The 17,373-nt window shown below is 41.0% G+C and overlaps 1 protein-coding gene across 5 annotated transcripts in view; it reads left to right on the top strand.

Moving 5' to 3' along the window:
- ELOVL7 (ELOVL fatty acid elongase 7) overlaps positions 1 to 17,373 on the top strand; it is a 115,570-nt gene that overhangs the window by 74,663 nt on the left and 23,534 nt on the right. For all 5 annotated transcript variants that reach the window (XM_049857671.1, XM_049857676.1, XM_049857655.1 and 2 more), the window contains one exon: positions 12,354 to 12,446. In XM_049857671.1, coding sequence (XP_049713628.1) covers positions 12,383 to 12,446 — 64 coding nt within the window. In that variant the 5' untranslated portion in view covers positions 12,354 to 12,382. The remainder of the gene's footprint in view (positions 1 to 12,353; positions 12,447 to 17,373) is intronic.

The following is a 17,373-nucleotide window of genomic DNA, read 5'->3' as shown; positions in this document are numbered from 1 at the left end:
CTGCGTCAGGAACCTAGCTGAGCTGTGGATACCACTACTCCAGGGCATTTCCTGAGCCACAGCTTGTGGAGATTTTGAAAATCTGTCTATGGCCCTTCTTTATTTGGTTGCTTCTATGAACTTTTTGTGAGCATTCACTAATTTTTTTTTTTTTTAGTCATTTCTATTCTTCGGCATACAGAGGCCAGATTCTACCAGTTAGCCTCATTCTGCAGCTTTTTGGCTGTTGTGTCTTTATGTTTGTCCCTGGATTCTCTCTCTGCTTCCTCAACACAAGTGTTCTCTAAGGTGCTGCCCTTTGCCATTTCCCCTCCTATATCATTTCTCACCGAGATTTATTCTGCTCCCATGTGAATTGCCACCTCTCTTTATAGTTGACCTTCAGTTGACGTTTTCCCTTGACTGTTTGCTCATGCCACAGATGTTTTCTGCTACATGCCAGGCACTTCTCTAGACACTGGGAATACAAAGATAATGAGGTTGAGTATGTGCATGGAAAAGACAAATATTAATAAGCAGACATTTGCAGTATTATGCAATAAGTGCTGTCATAGATGAGACAGATTGTTAGGAGAATACCTTAGTGGAACAAGTCCTGGCTGGCTGAATCAGGTGGCATCTCACAGGAAGTGGTGTTTATGCTGGATCCTTCCCAATGGAATGCAATAGCTGCCTAGTCAACCCTGCTTCCAAACCACACCGTACAGTTACCCAAACCTGGACCCTACCACCCAGTTAATCTTCCCAAAGCACCTGTTTGATTAAGACACTCTCTAGTTGAGAAACCTGTAATGACTCCTCATTGTCAACAAAACTAAGTCTCAAATTCCTTAGCCTGGCCTTTGCTTCCTCCACAATCAAGTACCACCACTGGAATCTACCTTTTCTGCCTTGGTCTTTCCACTGTTCCCTTCCTTAACTCTGTACGTTACCAAAATGGACTAAAAAGAATTCTGCAGACACACTTGGAGCTTTTCCATCATTCTAGGAAGGCAGATTTTTGTTGTGTTTGCTGTTATATAGCTGGTACCTATAACAGTGCTTGGCATATAACAGATACTTAAGAATATTGGATGAATGAACACATGAATAAATTTTCCCTTGGAGGTCCCCCTGCTTGGGCTGCATACCCCTCCTGTCTCCCAGGTACACATATTTTTGCCCAGTGAAATCTTATCCTGAAGCCTCATCTAGTGTACCCTCTCTTCCATTATGTTTTTTTCCCCTGATATGAGCCTGCAGTCTTAAAGGCTTTTCATATCCTATGTGAACTGTTTGCATGACCCTGCATTCTGCTTTGCATTGTAGATGTCTGTATAGGTGTTTATTTCCTGCCAGACTGAAAGTTATTTGAATTCAGCGATCATATTTAAAATGTAATATTGTCCCTTGCTTAGCACCTCCTTGCACAATATGAGATGTTCAAAAAATACTTTTTGTTTGATGAGAGAATGAATTAGAGAAGTATTTTGCGTTCCATTTGGAAAGAGTAGGAAGGAAAGCCTAAGGGATGGGTCATTTGGTCTAAGCCTCTTGCCTACCTCATTTTTCTTGTTTAAGACCTTTTTAAATTGATTCAGCAAATATATATTGAGCATCTATATATTATACTCAAGGCATTATATTAGGATTTAGATTATAAATAGGATTTAAAGTGTCCTTGAGGTACTTACAGACTCTTGTCTGTCATTTCTTCTAATAGAGAAACAGTCCAGTCAGCCCAGGTTGTCACTGTCATCTGCGTAGTTTTTAGGATGCTTTTCTCTTTTCAGAGTTACTCATCCCAGTTTCTAGAATCTTTGCATGTATTGAGGTTACCTGAGGGCAGGGGTACTGTCTTCATCCTCTGATCCCTTACTGCCTGGTGCTGAGCTTTACCTCCTGGTAATTCGAACCTTCATTTACCTTGAAGATTCTCTGATTTTTCTGTAACTTCACCATGTCTTTTCAAGCATAGACTGCTGAGCTGGGACAAGGCACTTAAGAAGGGTAGAGATTGCTGCCGCTTAGAGGAGGAAGACCCTTTGTTATAATAAGAGTAATAATAAACCAGTTGCCATTCTGTTCACTCCAACTCATGGTGGCCCCATGAATATCAGAGTGGAGCTACACTTCTTAGGATTTTCAATGGCTGACTTTTCGGATGTAGATCAACAGGCCTTTCTTTGTGGCACCTCTGGTGGACGCAAACCTCTAACCTTTTGGTTAGCATGTTACCGTTTGCACCTCACAGGGACTCAAGATAAGTAGCACAATGCCTAGCGTTGTACTAAAGGCTTTACATGAATTGTATTGCAGATAATGTTGGCTTCCAGGACTTCTTCATTTCTAACAATTTGTCATGTTTGCATGTTGAGATTGTTAAGAGAACATCTAAAGTTCGACTTGCTCTTTGCCCAAACTCAAGAGTCATGATTATGCCGTAGAACTTGAGCCAAACAGAAATGCAATCTGAATTAGTCTGGTAGGTTATGCATGTATAATAATATCTTTTCATAACAAAACCATGAAAAACCAAACCCATTGCCATCGAGTCAAATCAACTCATAGTGACCCTGTAGACCAGAGTAGAACTGCCCCGTAGGGTCTGCAAGGCTGTAATGTTTATGGAAGCAGACTGCCACACCTTTCTCCCACAGAACAGCTGGTGGTTTCAGACTGCGAACCTTTCAGTTCGCAGCTGAGTGCTTACCACCGCACCACCAGTGCTGCTTCTTTTCATAACCAAAAAACCCAAACCAAACCTGTTGCTGTTGAGTCGATTCCAACTCATAGCAACCGTATAGGACAGAGTAGAACTGCCCCATGGAGTTTCCAAGGAGCACCTGGTGCATTTGAACTGCTGACCTTTTGGTTAGCAGCTGTAGCACTTAACCACTACGCCACCAGGGCTTCCTCTTTTCATAACAGAAACATCTGATTCTTAATGAACCCCTCTATTGAAAGCCCAACTGCTAACCAAAAGGTTGACAGTTTGAATCCACCAGCTGCTCCTTGGAAACCCTATAGAGCAGTTCTACTCTGTCCTATAGGGTCACTATGAGTTGGAATCGACTCGATGGCAATGAGTTTGCGTGTTAAGGGAAAGTGAGAGGTGAAAATCAAAATGAAATAATGGAGTAGTAAGGAATGGAAGGCATGGTGAAGATATTCGCTTTGAGGGCTGGCTTGACATACAAATGACAACTCTTAAGCCTGATTGAAGGACAGGCCTGAGTCTATTTAAATAAAGAGAGTTAATATGTACTTCTGTGGCTGCAGATCATCCAAAAGTGGCTGCAGAGGAATATCAACAGGGAACTGTCAGAAATTCAAGCCAGATTCAGAAAAGGATGTGGAACCCCAGGGATGGGTCCTGGCTGACAGCAGAGGATACCAGAAGGATGTTTACCTGTGTTTTATTGGCTGTGCAAAGTCATTCGACTGTGTGGATCTTAACAAATTGTGGATAACATTTCGAAGAGTGGGAATTCCAGAACACTTAATTGTGCTCTTGAGGAACCTGTACACGGATAAAGAGGCAGTCGTTCGAACAGAACAAGGGGATACTGCGGGGTTTAAAATCAGCAGAGGTGTGCATCAGGGTTGTATCCTTTCATCAGACCTATTCAATGTGTAAAACCAAAACCAAACCCAGTGCCATCGAGTTGATTCTGACTCAATGTGAAAGCTGAGCAAATAACCCGAGAAGCTGGACTATATGAAGAAGAACGGGGCATCAGAATCAGAGGAAGCCTCATTAACGGCCTGTGTCATGCAGATGACACAGCCTTGCTTGCTGAAAGTGAAGAGGACTTGAAGCATATACTGAAGAAGATCAAAGACAGCCATTAGTATAGATTACACCTCAACATAAAAAAAAAAAAAAATCCTCCCAACTGGACTAGCAAGCAACATCATGACAAACGGAGAAAAGATTGAGGTTGTCAAGGATTTCATTTTACTTGGATCCACAATCATCAGTCATGGAAGCAGCAGTTAAAAAAACCAAAAGACGTATTGTATCGGGTAAATTGGCTGCAAAAGACCTCTTTAAAGTGTTGAAAAACAAAGATGTCACCTTGAAGACTAAGGTGCGCCTGACCCAAGCCATGGTATTTTCAATCACCTCATATACATGAGAAAGCTGGACAATGAATAAGGAAGACTTAAGAAGACTTTACACCTTTGAATTGTGGTGTTGGCGAAGAATATTGAATATACCATGGGCTGCCAAAAAATGCACAAATCTGTCTTGGAAAAAGTACAGAGTGCTCCTTAGAAGCAAGGATGGTGAGACTAAATCTCACATACTTTGGACATGTTATCAGGAGGGCTCAGTCCCTGGAGAAGGTAAAATAGAGGGTCAGCAAAAAAAGGAGAAGACCCTCAACAAGATGGATTGACACAGTGGCTGCAACAGTGGGCTCAAGCATAGCAACAATTGTGAGGGTGGCGCAGGATCGGGCAGTGTTTCGTTCTGTTGTGCATAGGGTTGCTATGAGTCAGAACCGACTTGTTGGCACCTAGCAACAACAACGACGACGTTTTCACCAGAAAAAAAAAAAAAAAAAGATAAGGCTTATGGTCTAATTTTCTGTAACTTACTAAAAGATCTAACATGTAGCGGTGATTTTCTTTTTTTAAAGACGTTTGAGAACTTCTAGACTGTTTCACCCCTAAGATTCGTTTCCTTAGATCCTGTGTACGGGTGCTGACTCAAAAGATCTCTTGCAAGTTCTTTTGAATCACCGGAGAACTTTTTTTCAGTATTGATTGCATCTCTTGTTCCTGCCCTTCTTGACCCAGATGCTGTGCCATTTCCAGGTTATATTTGTTCACTGAATCCTTTGTCATGTATTCTATGCCTGTTCCTCTTGTTTTGTGTTGTCGTTTCTGAGAATGTTGATGCAGTATTAAGAAGAGGTTCCCATACTGGACCAATGAGCAGGCTCCCCCGAAACATGCTAGCTGAATCAGAGTCTCTCTTGGGTGATTCTGTTCATCAGCCGAGTTTGGGAATCACTGATATAAGGGATACAGAAGATAGAAGAATTGTATTGACCTGATTCCATACCTAAAGAAAATGATTTCAAATCTCACTTGACTAAGTCAGCTATGTAAGAACATAATTTATTTCTTCATAACTTGATTTTTATTTCAAACCCCTATTCCTAGAGGTTGTAGAAGCCTAATTTTTGTCAGCTCCACTCTATGAGTGCCTCCCTCCTCTGCCTTTGCAAGTTATAAGAAGCTTATGTAAAATCCAGGTAATTTTGGGGGAAGAATCCCTTTAGTCCTTGATGGCCTCTATTCTCATTGACATCCTCCAAGATATCCAGGATCCTATCTGGTCTTTGCGGGGAACTGATGGTTCAGTGGTAGAATTCTCACCTTCCATGCAGGAGACCCAGACTCCAACCCCCAGCCAATGCGCCTCAAGAGGAGCCATCAACCAGAGGCTGTGTGTGTGATACCTGCACATGGGGAAGGCATCATCCCTGCAGGCTGAGGTCCCACCTCTTCTGACTCATCCTAGATGTAACCTGCCTCTTTCTAATAGACAAGGTTGACTCCCTTTTCCTTTTTGCGCTCCACGCTGCCCCTGCTCTCTGCCCTTGCAACATTGAGGGAGTGTTTCCCTTATTAGTTCTCCCATGAGCAATGATTCATTCTGTGGAATAGCTTGATTTCCCCTGTCCCTCTCTCCTCCCTTACTTTGTATGAAGGAAAAGTTCCAAACTTCCCTAGTAAGTGGTGAGATACAGCCATTTGGTTCTTATCCTGCAGTTCCCACTTCCACCACTGAGCTCCATCCCTGTGCTGGTAACTTCCTGTAGCTTATTTCACATTCCATCAGTTGCCTTCCAGTCAGTTCCAACTCATGGCAATCCTATGTGTATCAGAGTCTGTGTTCCCTAGGGTTTTCAATGGCCGATTTTTCAGAAGTAGATAACCAGGCATTTCTTCCAAGGTTCCTCTGGGTGGACTTAAGACTCCAGCCCTTTGGCTAGCGGCCAAGTGTGTTAACCAATTGCACCATCCCAAGACTAGCTTGTAGCTTATTTCAGTTTTTGTGTCCTTGAGCGGCATCTGTGGCTAGCCAGTTCTGTTCTTGCAGGTTTGTCCCTGATGCCTGATTTCCAAAGCTGACATCAGTGGGGAGCCCAGAACCTCCTGCATATCAAAAGAGAAAGGGAAAAGCATATGGCTCTATTCCTGAACCATAGGCATGCCCTCAAAACACCTCATGGTGTTTTTCCCTCAGAAAAACCAACATATTTTGCTGTGTTTGGATAAATCTCTACAATTCAGGGTCTACTTGTAAATGGTTGCCATTGTTTTAGATTTCTGGGCTCCTGCCAGGCACTTCCCACCATAGGCAGCTCAAGGTCCCATTCCTAGCTGAGTGAATTCCAGCAGGAAGTTCTCCCAGGGGAGCTCTGCCTTCTGATTAGTGTTGGGGCAGGCTTGAACAAAATGGGCCAAGTGATCAGATGCCTCAAGCAAGCACTCTCTGTTCTGGTGTTGCACTGCCTTAAGTGGTTTGTGGTTTCGTATAGTCTCCAGATAAGCTGCCCTGTTGGAAGGGCCTTTTGCTGTACGCGGCAGGCACATTTCTCACATTTAGACTTGATATCTTTAATTTGGGACCAAAGAAGCTAACCTGAGCAGATTAAGTTCTTTCTTTACCAAACGACCCAGTCGCCATGAGATATACTCAAGAACAAGCAGGTGAATTCCCGGGGCCGTTGCAGGTTCCCACCTCCCACACCCTGGCCAGTGGTGCCCCTTGACAGGTCTCTGGTCGCCCACAACAGCATCAGAGAAGTACTGAGATCCCCTAACCTGGCAGTCTGCTCTTGGGGACTATTTCATGAGACCTGTGAAGCTGCCATTAAAGCAGGAGCCTAGAAATCTAAAACAAGCTCTAGGATTCTCCAGAGTGCTTTTGCCTTCAGTTTCCTCTTCCTCCTTCTCCTCCACTGTTTATAATGACTGAGATGTTGGAAAGGAGTCTGTACTCTACCTGACTGTGCGTATAGCAGAACATTTCACTTAGAATGTCCCAAACCTGATCCATCTGCATTTCCAGAGTTTCTGCATGAGGTTTCCAGCCTCAAGCATGTGAGCAGACATGGTGTCTCCAGTCTCTGGCAAGTGTTTAAGCAATTAGTCAACTCTCTGCTCCAGCTCTCTGTTCCTCACAAAGGCTGGTTGGGTGCAGTTGATGAGTCTGTGACAGTCCCAGAGAATATATTTCTTAGAAGCACCTATGATCTCAAAGGCCAGGTCTCTTGAGTATTCCATCAACCTAAAGCATTTCTAAGACTTTGATGGTTACAACCTAAATAGCATCTGTCTTACGACCTAGCCAAGGTTCAAAAGCCTGGCCCTGGTATACACTTTGAAAATAACCTTAACATTAATGATGATCTCCTTTCATAACAGAAGGATGTAAAAACAGCATGGGGAGGTGTCTGACTTCCTCCAACTTCACAAGGCGGCAGGAGAAGCAAGATCAGTAGCACAAGGCTGACTCCCGTGATGTGGAGGCCAGACAAGCTTGCTCTCCCAGCCATCTCTACCAATTCCGACACCATCTGTCCCTCCCGCAGCACTCTCTACTGGGTTTGATAATTCCTTTCAGTGGCCACATAGAACTCAGGCCGTGGGGTTTACTAGGGAAGCGACATTTACAGTTCAGGTTCAAGAACACTCAGGATACAGTTCTTCCATCAGGATAGCCTCTCCCTAGCTGTGCTCGCAAGTACGCCTCTCCCTGGCCTTTGGTCTCTGCCCAGAGGTACTCAGCTTTCTTTGTGGGCTGGGAAGCCCACTGCACCATCTCCTGCTGCTGGGTCTCTCTGGCTGGTCTCTGCTTCCTTGGTGATGGGCTCCTCCTTCCTGCTCTGGAATTGGCTCTCTTTTAAGGCAAAACTGACCAATCCCCTTGGTAGGCCACGATTACCCTATCACACAATCGCCTAGGTGGGAGTTACAAGCCCACAGCTAGAAAGGCTACACACAAAAGTAATTACTTGTACCCCAAAGGAATAGCTTCCCTAAGGGGTATCCTATGGAGCCCTGGTGGCACAACAGTGAAGCGCTCAACTGCTAACTGAAAGGTTGGCGGTTCAAACCCAACCCAGCCACTCTGAAGGAGAGAAGACCTGGCAATCTGCTCCTGTAAAAATTACAGCCTAGAAAGCCCTATGTGGCAGTTCTACTCTGTCACATGGGGTTACTATGAGTTGAAATTGACTCAATGGTAGCTAACAACAACAAGGGGTACCCTAGTGACATGTTTTTCTCCCAGGCTGACAACATTTGGGCTATAGGGCACCTCCTCTACACTTAACAGCATTCAGGGCTTATTATGGGGATAGGATCGCAGATCAAATATTTCTAAGGGTCCTCCTTTTTTGATCCAGGTCTCTAGAAACCATGTTGGGCTCATTAGTCTGGTGAGCTTCACACACGTTTACATGAAAGTCTGGACTTTTCTGGTGTTTCCAGCCCTGAATTTTTATGCAACCAAGTATTCTAAATTGTTTAATAAGGCCCTGGTTCTGCTGTCAGCTAAAAGGTATCTTTACTATCTACGCCACAGGGAATAGGCGGCTTCCTGTGTGCCAACAGACTAGCAAGCTAGTGCCCGTGCTGAATCACGGTAAAGGGGGAAGAGATATGCCTGGCTCTAGGGATAGCACTGCACTTTCAGAACAACCCAGGTTGCCCCAAATTCAGTTAACAGCTTTCTATACCAGTCCCCACAAGTCATGTTGAAATCAAGCCCATCATTGTCCCAGCTCTGAGGAAATTCCTAGCCGCTTGTGTTCAGTTCCAACAAGATGAAGGGATCGAGTTTTTCTTGCATGGCCCATCCCTGCACAGTTATATCCACTCCTTCACTTTTGGTGGGCCTAGAAGTGTTAAGGATTGTTGAACAGGTGCTTATCTACATGCAAAGGGTCAGTGAGAGAGTTTGGACTCTTGGACTAATGAGTCCCTTGCAGACCTGTCTCACCCTTGATCTCCTGGCTACTCTGAGGGTGCCTACTCCTGCTGCTCATTCCCATCCAGTTTCACTTGCTCCTCTGACTGCCTTCTTCCCTTCCTCCATCTCAGCTTAGTATGTAGTCTTTGAGATCAGAGAAACCAGCTCTATTTGCTGCCTGTGGATCTTTCTGAGCCACATTATACTGTGATTTCTTTGAGGCTTTGAGCTTAGGTGAGGGGTGAGGAGGGAAAAATGGCCTAGTGAAACTAGCAATCTAGTGGAACTGGTAAAAGAAGAGAGAAGGGGATTGTATAGAAAACAAGAATAAATGCTTTGAGATGTAACCCCATCACATGCCCTTTAGGATTAAAATCTTTCACTCTGGCTGATTCATTTAAATAATATTATTAAAATAAAAAAAATTTTATTTATGAGAATAAGGGCTTGGAGTTTGTTATATCAGTGGTTAAAATGAGGGGAAAGTTGCTTTTAGCATGGTCGAAAACGCTTATACCAAGACTATTAGAAAACAACAGGGAAGAATGGTATATAATCTATGACATACCAGCTCTGAAAATCAAAGTAGCTATCAGATTTTCCCTAGATTTGTCCCATAAACTGTCATTTAACGACACTGGGTTATGAGCTTATCCAGGTATTTTCTAATCCAAGTGGTACAACTTGCCTCTAAAAATGATAATGGCTAACTTTGATTGAATGTTCATTCTTTATCAGATTCCATGCTTTGAACTTTACAAAACCATATTATTTTGTGAGGTCCTCAAAACAACTCTATGAATTTTGTCTCCATAGGTTGTGGAATTCCCATTTTACATATTAGGAAACTGAGTTTTAATTTTGCCCAAGGTCACTCAACTATTAAGTGGTGGAGTTCAAACCAAGGTCTTCGTGACTCCTGAGTCCCTTCTTATAATCCTATATTATATTTCCACTATGGCAATGGTGCCTAGGAAAACAAGAGTCCAGGCTGACTTCTGGCAAGAGTCTGGACGCACCACAATCTGAGTCAGAACTCAGCTTCAGGACACAGGATGTGTCAGATAGCAGTCCATGTTGACATGTTTCCCTGGATTTGAAGAGATCCTTTGGAGGGACCGAGTCTTGAGGAATTAAGATAGAATCCTTGTTTTCGTGTATGTTCATTTGTGTATGGGTGTGTAAGTAAGATACTCCAGTAAAGGAGCAGTTGATTTCATCCTCTCTCTCTTTTTTTCTTTAAAATATTTTAATTATTTTATTTGGATAGGTAATATATTCATGTGAGTCAAAAACTAAATAGTATAAAGTCTTCCTTCTATTCCTTCAACCCAGTTTGCATTCCCTTTTCTATAGGTATCATCTCAGAGTTTCTTTTATGCAGTATATATAAATGCAAATTTATATTCTTACTTGTTTTGTCATTTTTCTGTATAAAAGGGAGTAATTTTTAAAATTATACACCTTGTTTTGCTTTTTTCATGTATCAGCACGTGGAGAGCTTCCTTGTTCTTATTTATAATGGTATATTTCATAGTGTGGATTTATTATCATTTGTTAACCAGCCCACTATTAATAGACATTTGGGTTGTTTTCGGTCTTTTGGTATTACTAACTGATACAACGAATAGCCTTGAATACATGTCATTCTGCGTGAGTGCAAGTATGTCTATGGGAAAAGTTCTCAGAAGTGGGATTGCTGAATTAAAATATATGCATATGTAGTTTTGACTGACATTGCCAAATTGCCCTTCCTAAGGGTTATACTAATTTGTCCTTCCACCAGCAGTGTATGAAGAGAGATTGTTTGTCCAAACTCCTACCAATAGAGTTAGCACACTTTTGGATGTTGGCCCATCTGATTGATGAAAAATGTCTAAACTTGGTCCATCTGATAGATAAAAATATTGCAGATTTCTTCCACAGATAAAGTTAAACAACTTTTCCACTTTTAAGAGATATTTGTTTTTGGGTTTTTTTTTTTTGTGAACTTTGTCCATTTTCTTTTGGATTCTAGATCTTTTTCTTACCAATTTGTAGGAATTCTTTATATATTATGGAGAAGTGCCCTTTGTCTATAATATGAATTTCAAATATTTGTTCCTGGTTTGTATTTTTTTTTTTTTAACTTTTTCCCCTTGAATTTAATATGGTTACATTTGTTAGTCTTCTCTTTTATGTCTTCTGGATTTTAAATTATAGCTCGGTCTTTCCCACTCCAAGTTTGTAAAAGTATTCTCCCATGCTTCCATTCTCCTTTGTTCTCATCTAGTACTTTCATGGTTCGATTTTTCTTAAATCTTTGATCTTTTTGGAGTTTATCTTGGTGTACCCAACTTTTTTTTTTTTCAGATGGCTATCAAGTTGTACCACACCATTTATTGAATAACTGCTGGTAATTCAGTACCTACTAGTTTGAGATGCCACTTTTATCATATAGCATATGTCTTTGTATAAAATACACCATTGATTATAAGACACAGCATTATTTCATGTCCCAATACGAAAGAAAAAGCACTGTCAGTTAAACTTTGACATAACATCAATTTGTCAGGTGGGTACTAATAGCACAGAAGTACATCTTAGAATTTCTGAAATACAGTTCTGAATTCCCATGTGTATTTCATGTGTTTCCGGACTTTCTATTCTGTTCCACTGGTTTGTCTCTTCATCATTCCAGTGTCACACTACTTTAGCTACTGAAGACTTACAATGTATTTGAATGTATAATAGAGAGTTCATTGATCTTCTCAGAATTTTCCTAGCTAACCTTGTTTATCTGTCCAGATAAAATAACCAGAGGGCTGATATCTAAAACTCAGCCATAGGCAGGTTCTTTCTCCTTGGCTCTTGTGGATCTTCTTTCCCTCTCCCTTTCTCCCTCTGTTTTACTTAAATTGTAAAAACTTGCACATGGAAGAACTTATTAGACGTGAAGATTAGCTATGAGGCTGGGATCAGAGTAGCTTCTTTGAAAGTTTGTGTATCTTCTCGACTTTCTTGATAGGCGCAGACTATTCCTGATCTGCATTGCTGCCATAAAAGGAAGATAGTCCTATGAAAGTTCTTACTTACAAAATGGTTACTCCTTTTGTATCTGCTGTATTTTTTTTTTCTTTTTTATATAGATTTGCAGCCCTTTTGCTGAAAGTAGTGTCCCTAGAATGATGGAAAACCTGAAATATTTGCAGCTGCATCAGGGTTTAATGTGGTTCACTAATGCATTTTCCTTCAGTAAAATTTGTTGTTTTGCTAGTTATTCCTGTTAAATTTTTAGCATTTTTAATATTGTATTACTAGAATCTTGGCTTTATTTGCATTGATAAATCATAAAAGCACTTCTTTCTTTTTTTTTTTTCCTGTTCTACTGAAGAACTTAAGAGTCAGTAAGCCCTGTGGAAAATGGCCTTCAGTGATCTTACATCGAGGACTGTGCGGCTCTATGATAATTGGATCAAAGATGCTGGTGAGTAGCCAAACTTTCCAAATGAGGCTCATTTCATCCTTCCTTTTTATGTCAGATTGCCATATTGAATAGAATTTCACTGAAACAGATTCAGAGACTTTGCAACTCAACACTCCCTCATAGACACCCCAAATATTGATTTTTATTACTAGTTAACGAGGAGGAAGTGTCAAGGATTTCATTGCAGATATGTACAAAGATAGAGCTACACAGATATTCATTGTAATGTTTGTAATATTGAAAATAGCCTAAATTACAGTGATGCAAATAGGATAATAAATGATGGCATGTTCTAATTCAGTGGTCATTAGAACTGATTTAGAGGAAAGGTTCTCTTAGGCTTCATTCTGCCTTATTAATGCTCCTAAGGAAGATAATAGTTACTGCCAACAACGGTTCTGCCCATGAATGGGAGGGGCTGCACCCCCCGGGAGTGTATCAGAAAGGGCAGGCAGCCATTTCTTGGGGAAAGAAAATCCCTGGATGATTCTGAAATGCCTACCTTCTCTCCTTAGCCATTAAAAAAAAAAAAAAAACAATGTTATAGAAGAACATTTAATGACATAGGAAGAAGTTTGAACTATGTTAAATGAAAGCAGGTTATAAAACACCATATATAAAATTGCCTTTTGTGGGGGTTAGCAGTTATCTCTGTATGGTAGGATTGTAGGTAATTTTTATTTACTTATCTATATCTATTTTTTAACCATAACAAATGTGTCGATTTATAACTATAAAAAATTTGTTTAAAAAATATTAACAAAAGTCAATTTTTAAAATAGACAAGGAATCAAATCATTTTAGTGTTGAAGTGAACCTTACGTATCATCAAACCTAACTCTTCATTTTAGAGTTGAAGAAACTGAGGCCCAGAGATGTGACCTTACCGAAATCATGGTTAGTTGATGGCAGAAAAGACTAGAACATACGTTTTCTGAACATGATTAGTAGCCTGTACTTAAGCTTTGAATTATTTTATACATATCACCATTACCATTTTAGGTTAATTCTTATCTATCAACCAAAAATCACATTATCTACCAAATTCAGGAGGAAAAAGTACCACTTCTTGGCACCTATCACAATTGTTATTATATTCTATTATACAGTGTCTCTTTAAGGTGTGTCTCTTGTAGGCAGCATATAGATGGATCCTGTTTTTTAATCCATTCTGCCACTCTCTGTCTCTTTATTGGTGCGTGTAGTCCTTTTACATTCATTGTAATTATTGATAGGTATGAGTTTAGTGCTGTCATTTTGAAGTCTCTTCTTTGTGTTGTTGACATTTCATTCCACTTAATTTTCTGGGCTGTCATTTTTCTTTATGTATATTCTTTTCATCTTTTTCATTGTCGTTGATTTTGTATTTGCTCATCTTTACATTTTTCTTGTTTTTTATTTTGATGTGTAGTATTGTTAGTTTCCTTTGTGGTTACCTTAATATCTACCCCTATTTTTCTAAGTTTGAACGAATCTTTTATTTCTTTATATCGCCTTGGCTTCATCTCCATATGGAAGATCTATGACTACATTTTTTAGTCCCTCTTTTTTGTTTTATTGTCATCTTTTACATAATGACATCTCTATTTTCCTATTTTGAGTGTTTTAGCTTTGATTTATTTTTGTGATTTCCCTATCTGGGTTGACATCTGGTTGCTCTGTCCTGTGTTCTAGTCTTGGGTTGATATCTAGTGCTCTTGGTTTTCTAACCAGAGAACTTCCTTTAGTATTTCTTGTAGTTTTGGTTTGGGTTTTACAAATTCCCTAAGTTTCTGTTAATCTGGAAATGTCCTAATTTCGCCTTCATATTTGAGAGACAGTTTTGCTGGATATGTGATTCTTGGCTGGCAGTTTTTTCCTTCAATGCTTTATATAAGTCGTCCCATTGCCTTCTTGCCTGCATGGTTTCTGCCGAATAGTCCGAGATTATTTTTCTTGACTCTCCTTTGTAGGTGACTTTTCGTTTATCCCTAGCCTCTCTTAAAATTCTCTCTTTATCTTTGGTTTTGGCAAGTTTGATTATAATATGTCTTGGTGACTTTCTTTTGGGATCTACCTTGTATGGGGTTCGGTGAACATCTTTAATAGATATCTTCTCATCTTTCATGATTTCAGGGATGTTTTCTGCTAACAAATGTTCAACAATTCTCTCTGTATTTTCTGTTATCCCTCCCTGTTCTGGTACTCCAATCATTCATAGGTTATTCCTTTTGATAGAGTCCCACATAATTCTTAGGGGTTTCTTCATTTTTTTTAATTCTTTTATCTGATTTCTCCTCAAATATGTTGGTGTCAAGTGCTTTATCTTTAATCTCACTAATTATGACTTCCATTGCCTCAATTCTGCTCCCAGGACTGTCTATTCAGTTGTTCATCTTCTGGGTTCCTGTTTGCTGTCTCTCTATGGTTTCTTGTAGCCTGTTGAATTTGTCATTATGCTATTCTCTCATTTTCTTAAGTTCCTCTACAGCTTTGTCTCTGTGCTCCTTGGCTTGTTCTGCATTTTGCCTGATCTCCTTCCTGATCTCTTGAAGAGTTCTGTATATTAATCTTTTATATTCTACCTCCAATAATTCCAGGAAGTTCTCTTCATCCACAAGATTTTCTGATTCTTAGTTTTGGGAGCTTGCTGAAGCCATCATGTCTGCCTCTTTATGTGATTTGACTGTTGTCTCCGAGCCATCAATAAGTTATTGTATTTATTTATTTTATGTTTGCTTACTGTGTCCTAGCTTCTTGTTTTGTTTTGTTATGCCCAAATAGGCTGCTCATGTGAGCTAGTTTGATTCTTGGTGTCTTTGAAGCTCTAGCATCCTGTCACCAGGTGGTTGGAGATGTTACTAGGTATGTGAGCCCAGGAGTCCGTTTACTTTTCCTGTGTGGATTCAGCTCAGGTGTACGGGTAGTCGGTCACCAAGTGTGTGGTGCAGGCTCCCACATATAGTCTTAGACAAATTAGGGGTGATTGGTGTGGGCACAGCTATCTGGCTGCAGTAGGGGGTCACGTGCTGAACAAGGGCAGAGGGCTGACAGCCACCCCTGAGTATTTGTGAGGAAAGTGTGTCTCTGTTCCCTAGAGCATGTAGATGGGTGAGTTTTGCAACCAGACTGTGGGCACCTGTGCTGTTGGCTGTAAGGGCTGGGAGGCACCACTTATTCTTTCACCCCTGTTGCAGGTGGCTAGGTGGCATGGGTGGAGCCACCAGTTCTCAGGCCCCTCATGTGGGTAGGTGAAGACCTTGCTTAATAGGCAGAGCAGTGTCAAATGTCACAAACCTGCCTTTCCACCATATACGTGAAATAGTTGAAGCTAAACTTTAGGTATATACCCTATTATACTGTGCTAATGAGGGCCTACACTGTTGAAATGGGCCCTCACAGGTCTATGCAGGGGTGAAAGGCATTCAGAGTTCATGGACCCCTTATGCCTGTGCTTAGGCAAAGGAGCTCTTTCTGCCCTGAGTCCCCAGTTTAGAGGAGCCAGCAGATTCTTTTTTTCCTGTTTGTTAATTTGTTCCCTCTCCAAGGCCGGGAGAATGGCTCAGGGCACATGGCAGGTCCTACTTCTGGCCGGGGGATGTGGCAATCTCTGAAGCTGGCTCGGACCCAGTGTAGAGTGGGAAGGGGGCAGGTAAATGGGAGAGATGTTTTTCCCAAAGGGGCGTTTTTTGATCCACATGGTAGGTTAGATGCATGTGCTTATCTTTTGCCAGTAGAGTACTGCTGTTCACTGATTCTGGAAGCATAAGGAAACTCTCTGCCACTCCATCTCTCCTGATGTGGAAAACGCGTCCCAAATGCCACTGCTTGCTTCACCGCTGGTGCCAGCTGATCCCATCCTGCAGGATGCTGGCTCCTGCCAGGTCAGGACTGGCAACTCCTTGCTGCTTCTGAATGTCTCTCCCTCCGCTGCCACTCAGTCTGATTCCTCAACTTTGCCTTTGATGTTCAGGGTTCCTTCAGAATCATATAAAATTGATTCATTTTTTCGGGTCTTTGTTGTAAGAGGGACCACAGGAAGTGTCTGACTACACTGTCATCTTGGCCCCTCCTAACTTTATTATACAGTGATTTCAGCAAAGATACCCTTTCATGGTTGACGTCTTTCTCTGTAATCTGCTAAAGATCAATTTTATTTCGCTAAAAAGTTTCACAACAGTTTTGCCCCATAAAAATGCCTAGGATCTTTTTTATCAGTTGCCGTTGAGTTGATTCTGACTCATGGTGACCTCATGTGTGTCAGAGTTGAACTGTGCTGTATAGGGTTTTTCATGGCTGATTTTTGGAAGTAGATCGCTGTGCCTTTCTTCCAAGGCTCCTCTGAGTGGAATCCAACCTCCAACCTTTTGGTTAACAGGAGAGTACATTAATGTTTGGACCATGCGAGGGCCCCCAGGATCTTTTTCCTCCTTTATTCCTTTTTTTTTCCCCCAAAGGATCATTTTTTAGTGTCCCATAAAGAGAGAAGTTTCACTCTGGGAGGGGACTGGGGAGTCACTATGCCTATGTTTTCTCTTTTTCCTAGTTTCTCAATGTATGTAATGATGCAAAGAACATATAGGTTACTTTAGGGGTCATCCTTCTCTGAAGGTTAACAGTGATTTGTTCTCATATATTCAGTACTTAACTTAAATACTAATATTTCAATTGTTTTTCAAAGTAGACGTAGACCTTGCTACTTGAACTCTCATTATTTGAACTTGGGATCCAAATATATTTGGGTGTATATTTTTTTTGAGATAGAGCTGTTTGTAAAAATGAATTCCTGGCTATCCAGCTCTTGCTATTCACTCTCCTAAATGCAGGAACCCAAGAGATTCAGATCTTTACTGTCCTAACTCAAGAGCCTAATAGATTCAGATGGTTATACAAGTATAACTTTAAAGTGAACTACTTCAGAATGCCACTTCCACTTTTATCCATGAAT

This window comes from Elephas maximus, chromosome 2, assembly GCF_024166365.1.
Source record: "Elephas maximus indicus isolate mEleMax1 chromosome 2, mEleMax1 primary haplotype, whole genome shotgun sequence".
Lineage (NCBI taxonomy): Eukaryota > Metazoa > Chordata > Mammalia > Proboscidea > Elephantidae > Elephas > Elephas maximus.
The sequence above is the reverse complement of the archived record's forward strand: the minus strand, read 5'-3'. Positions and strand labels throughout refer to the sequence as shown.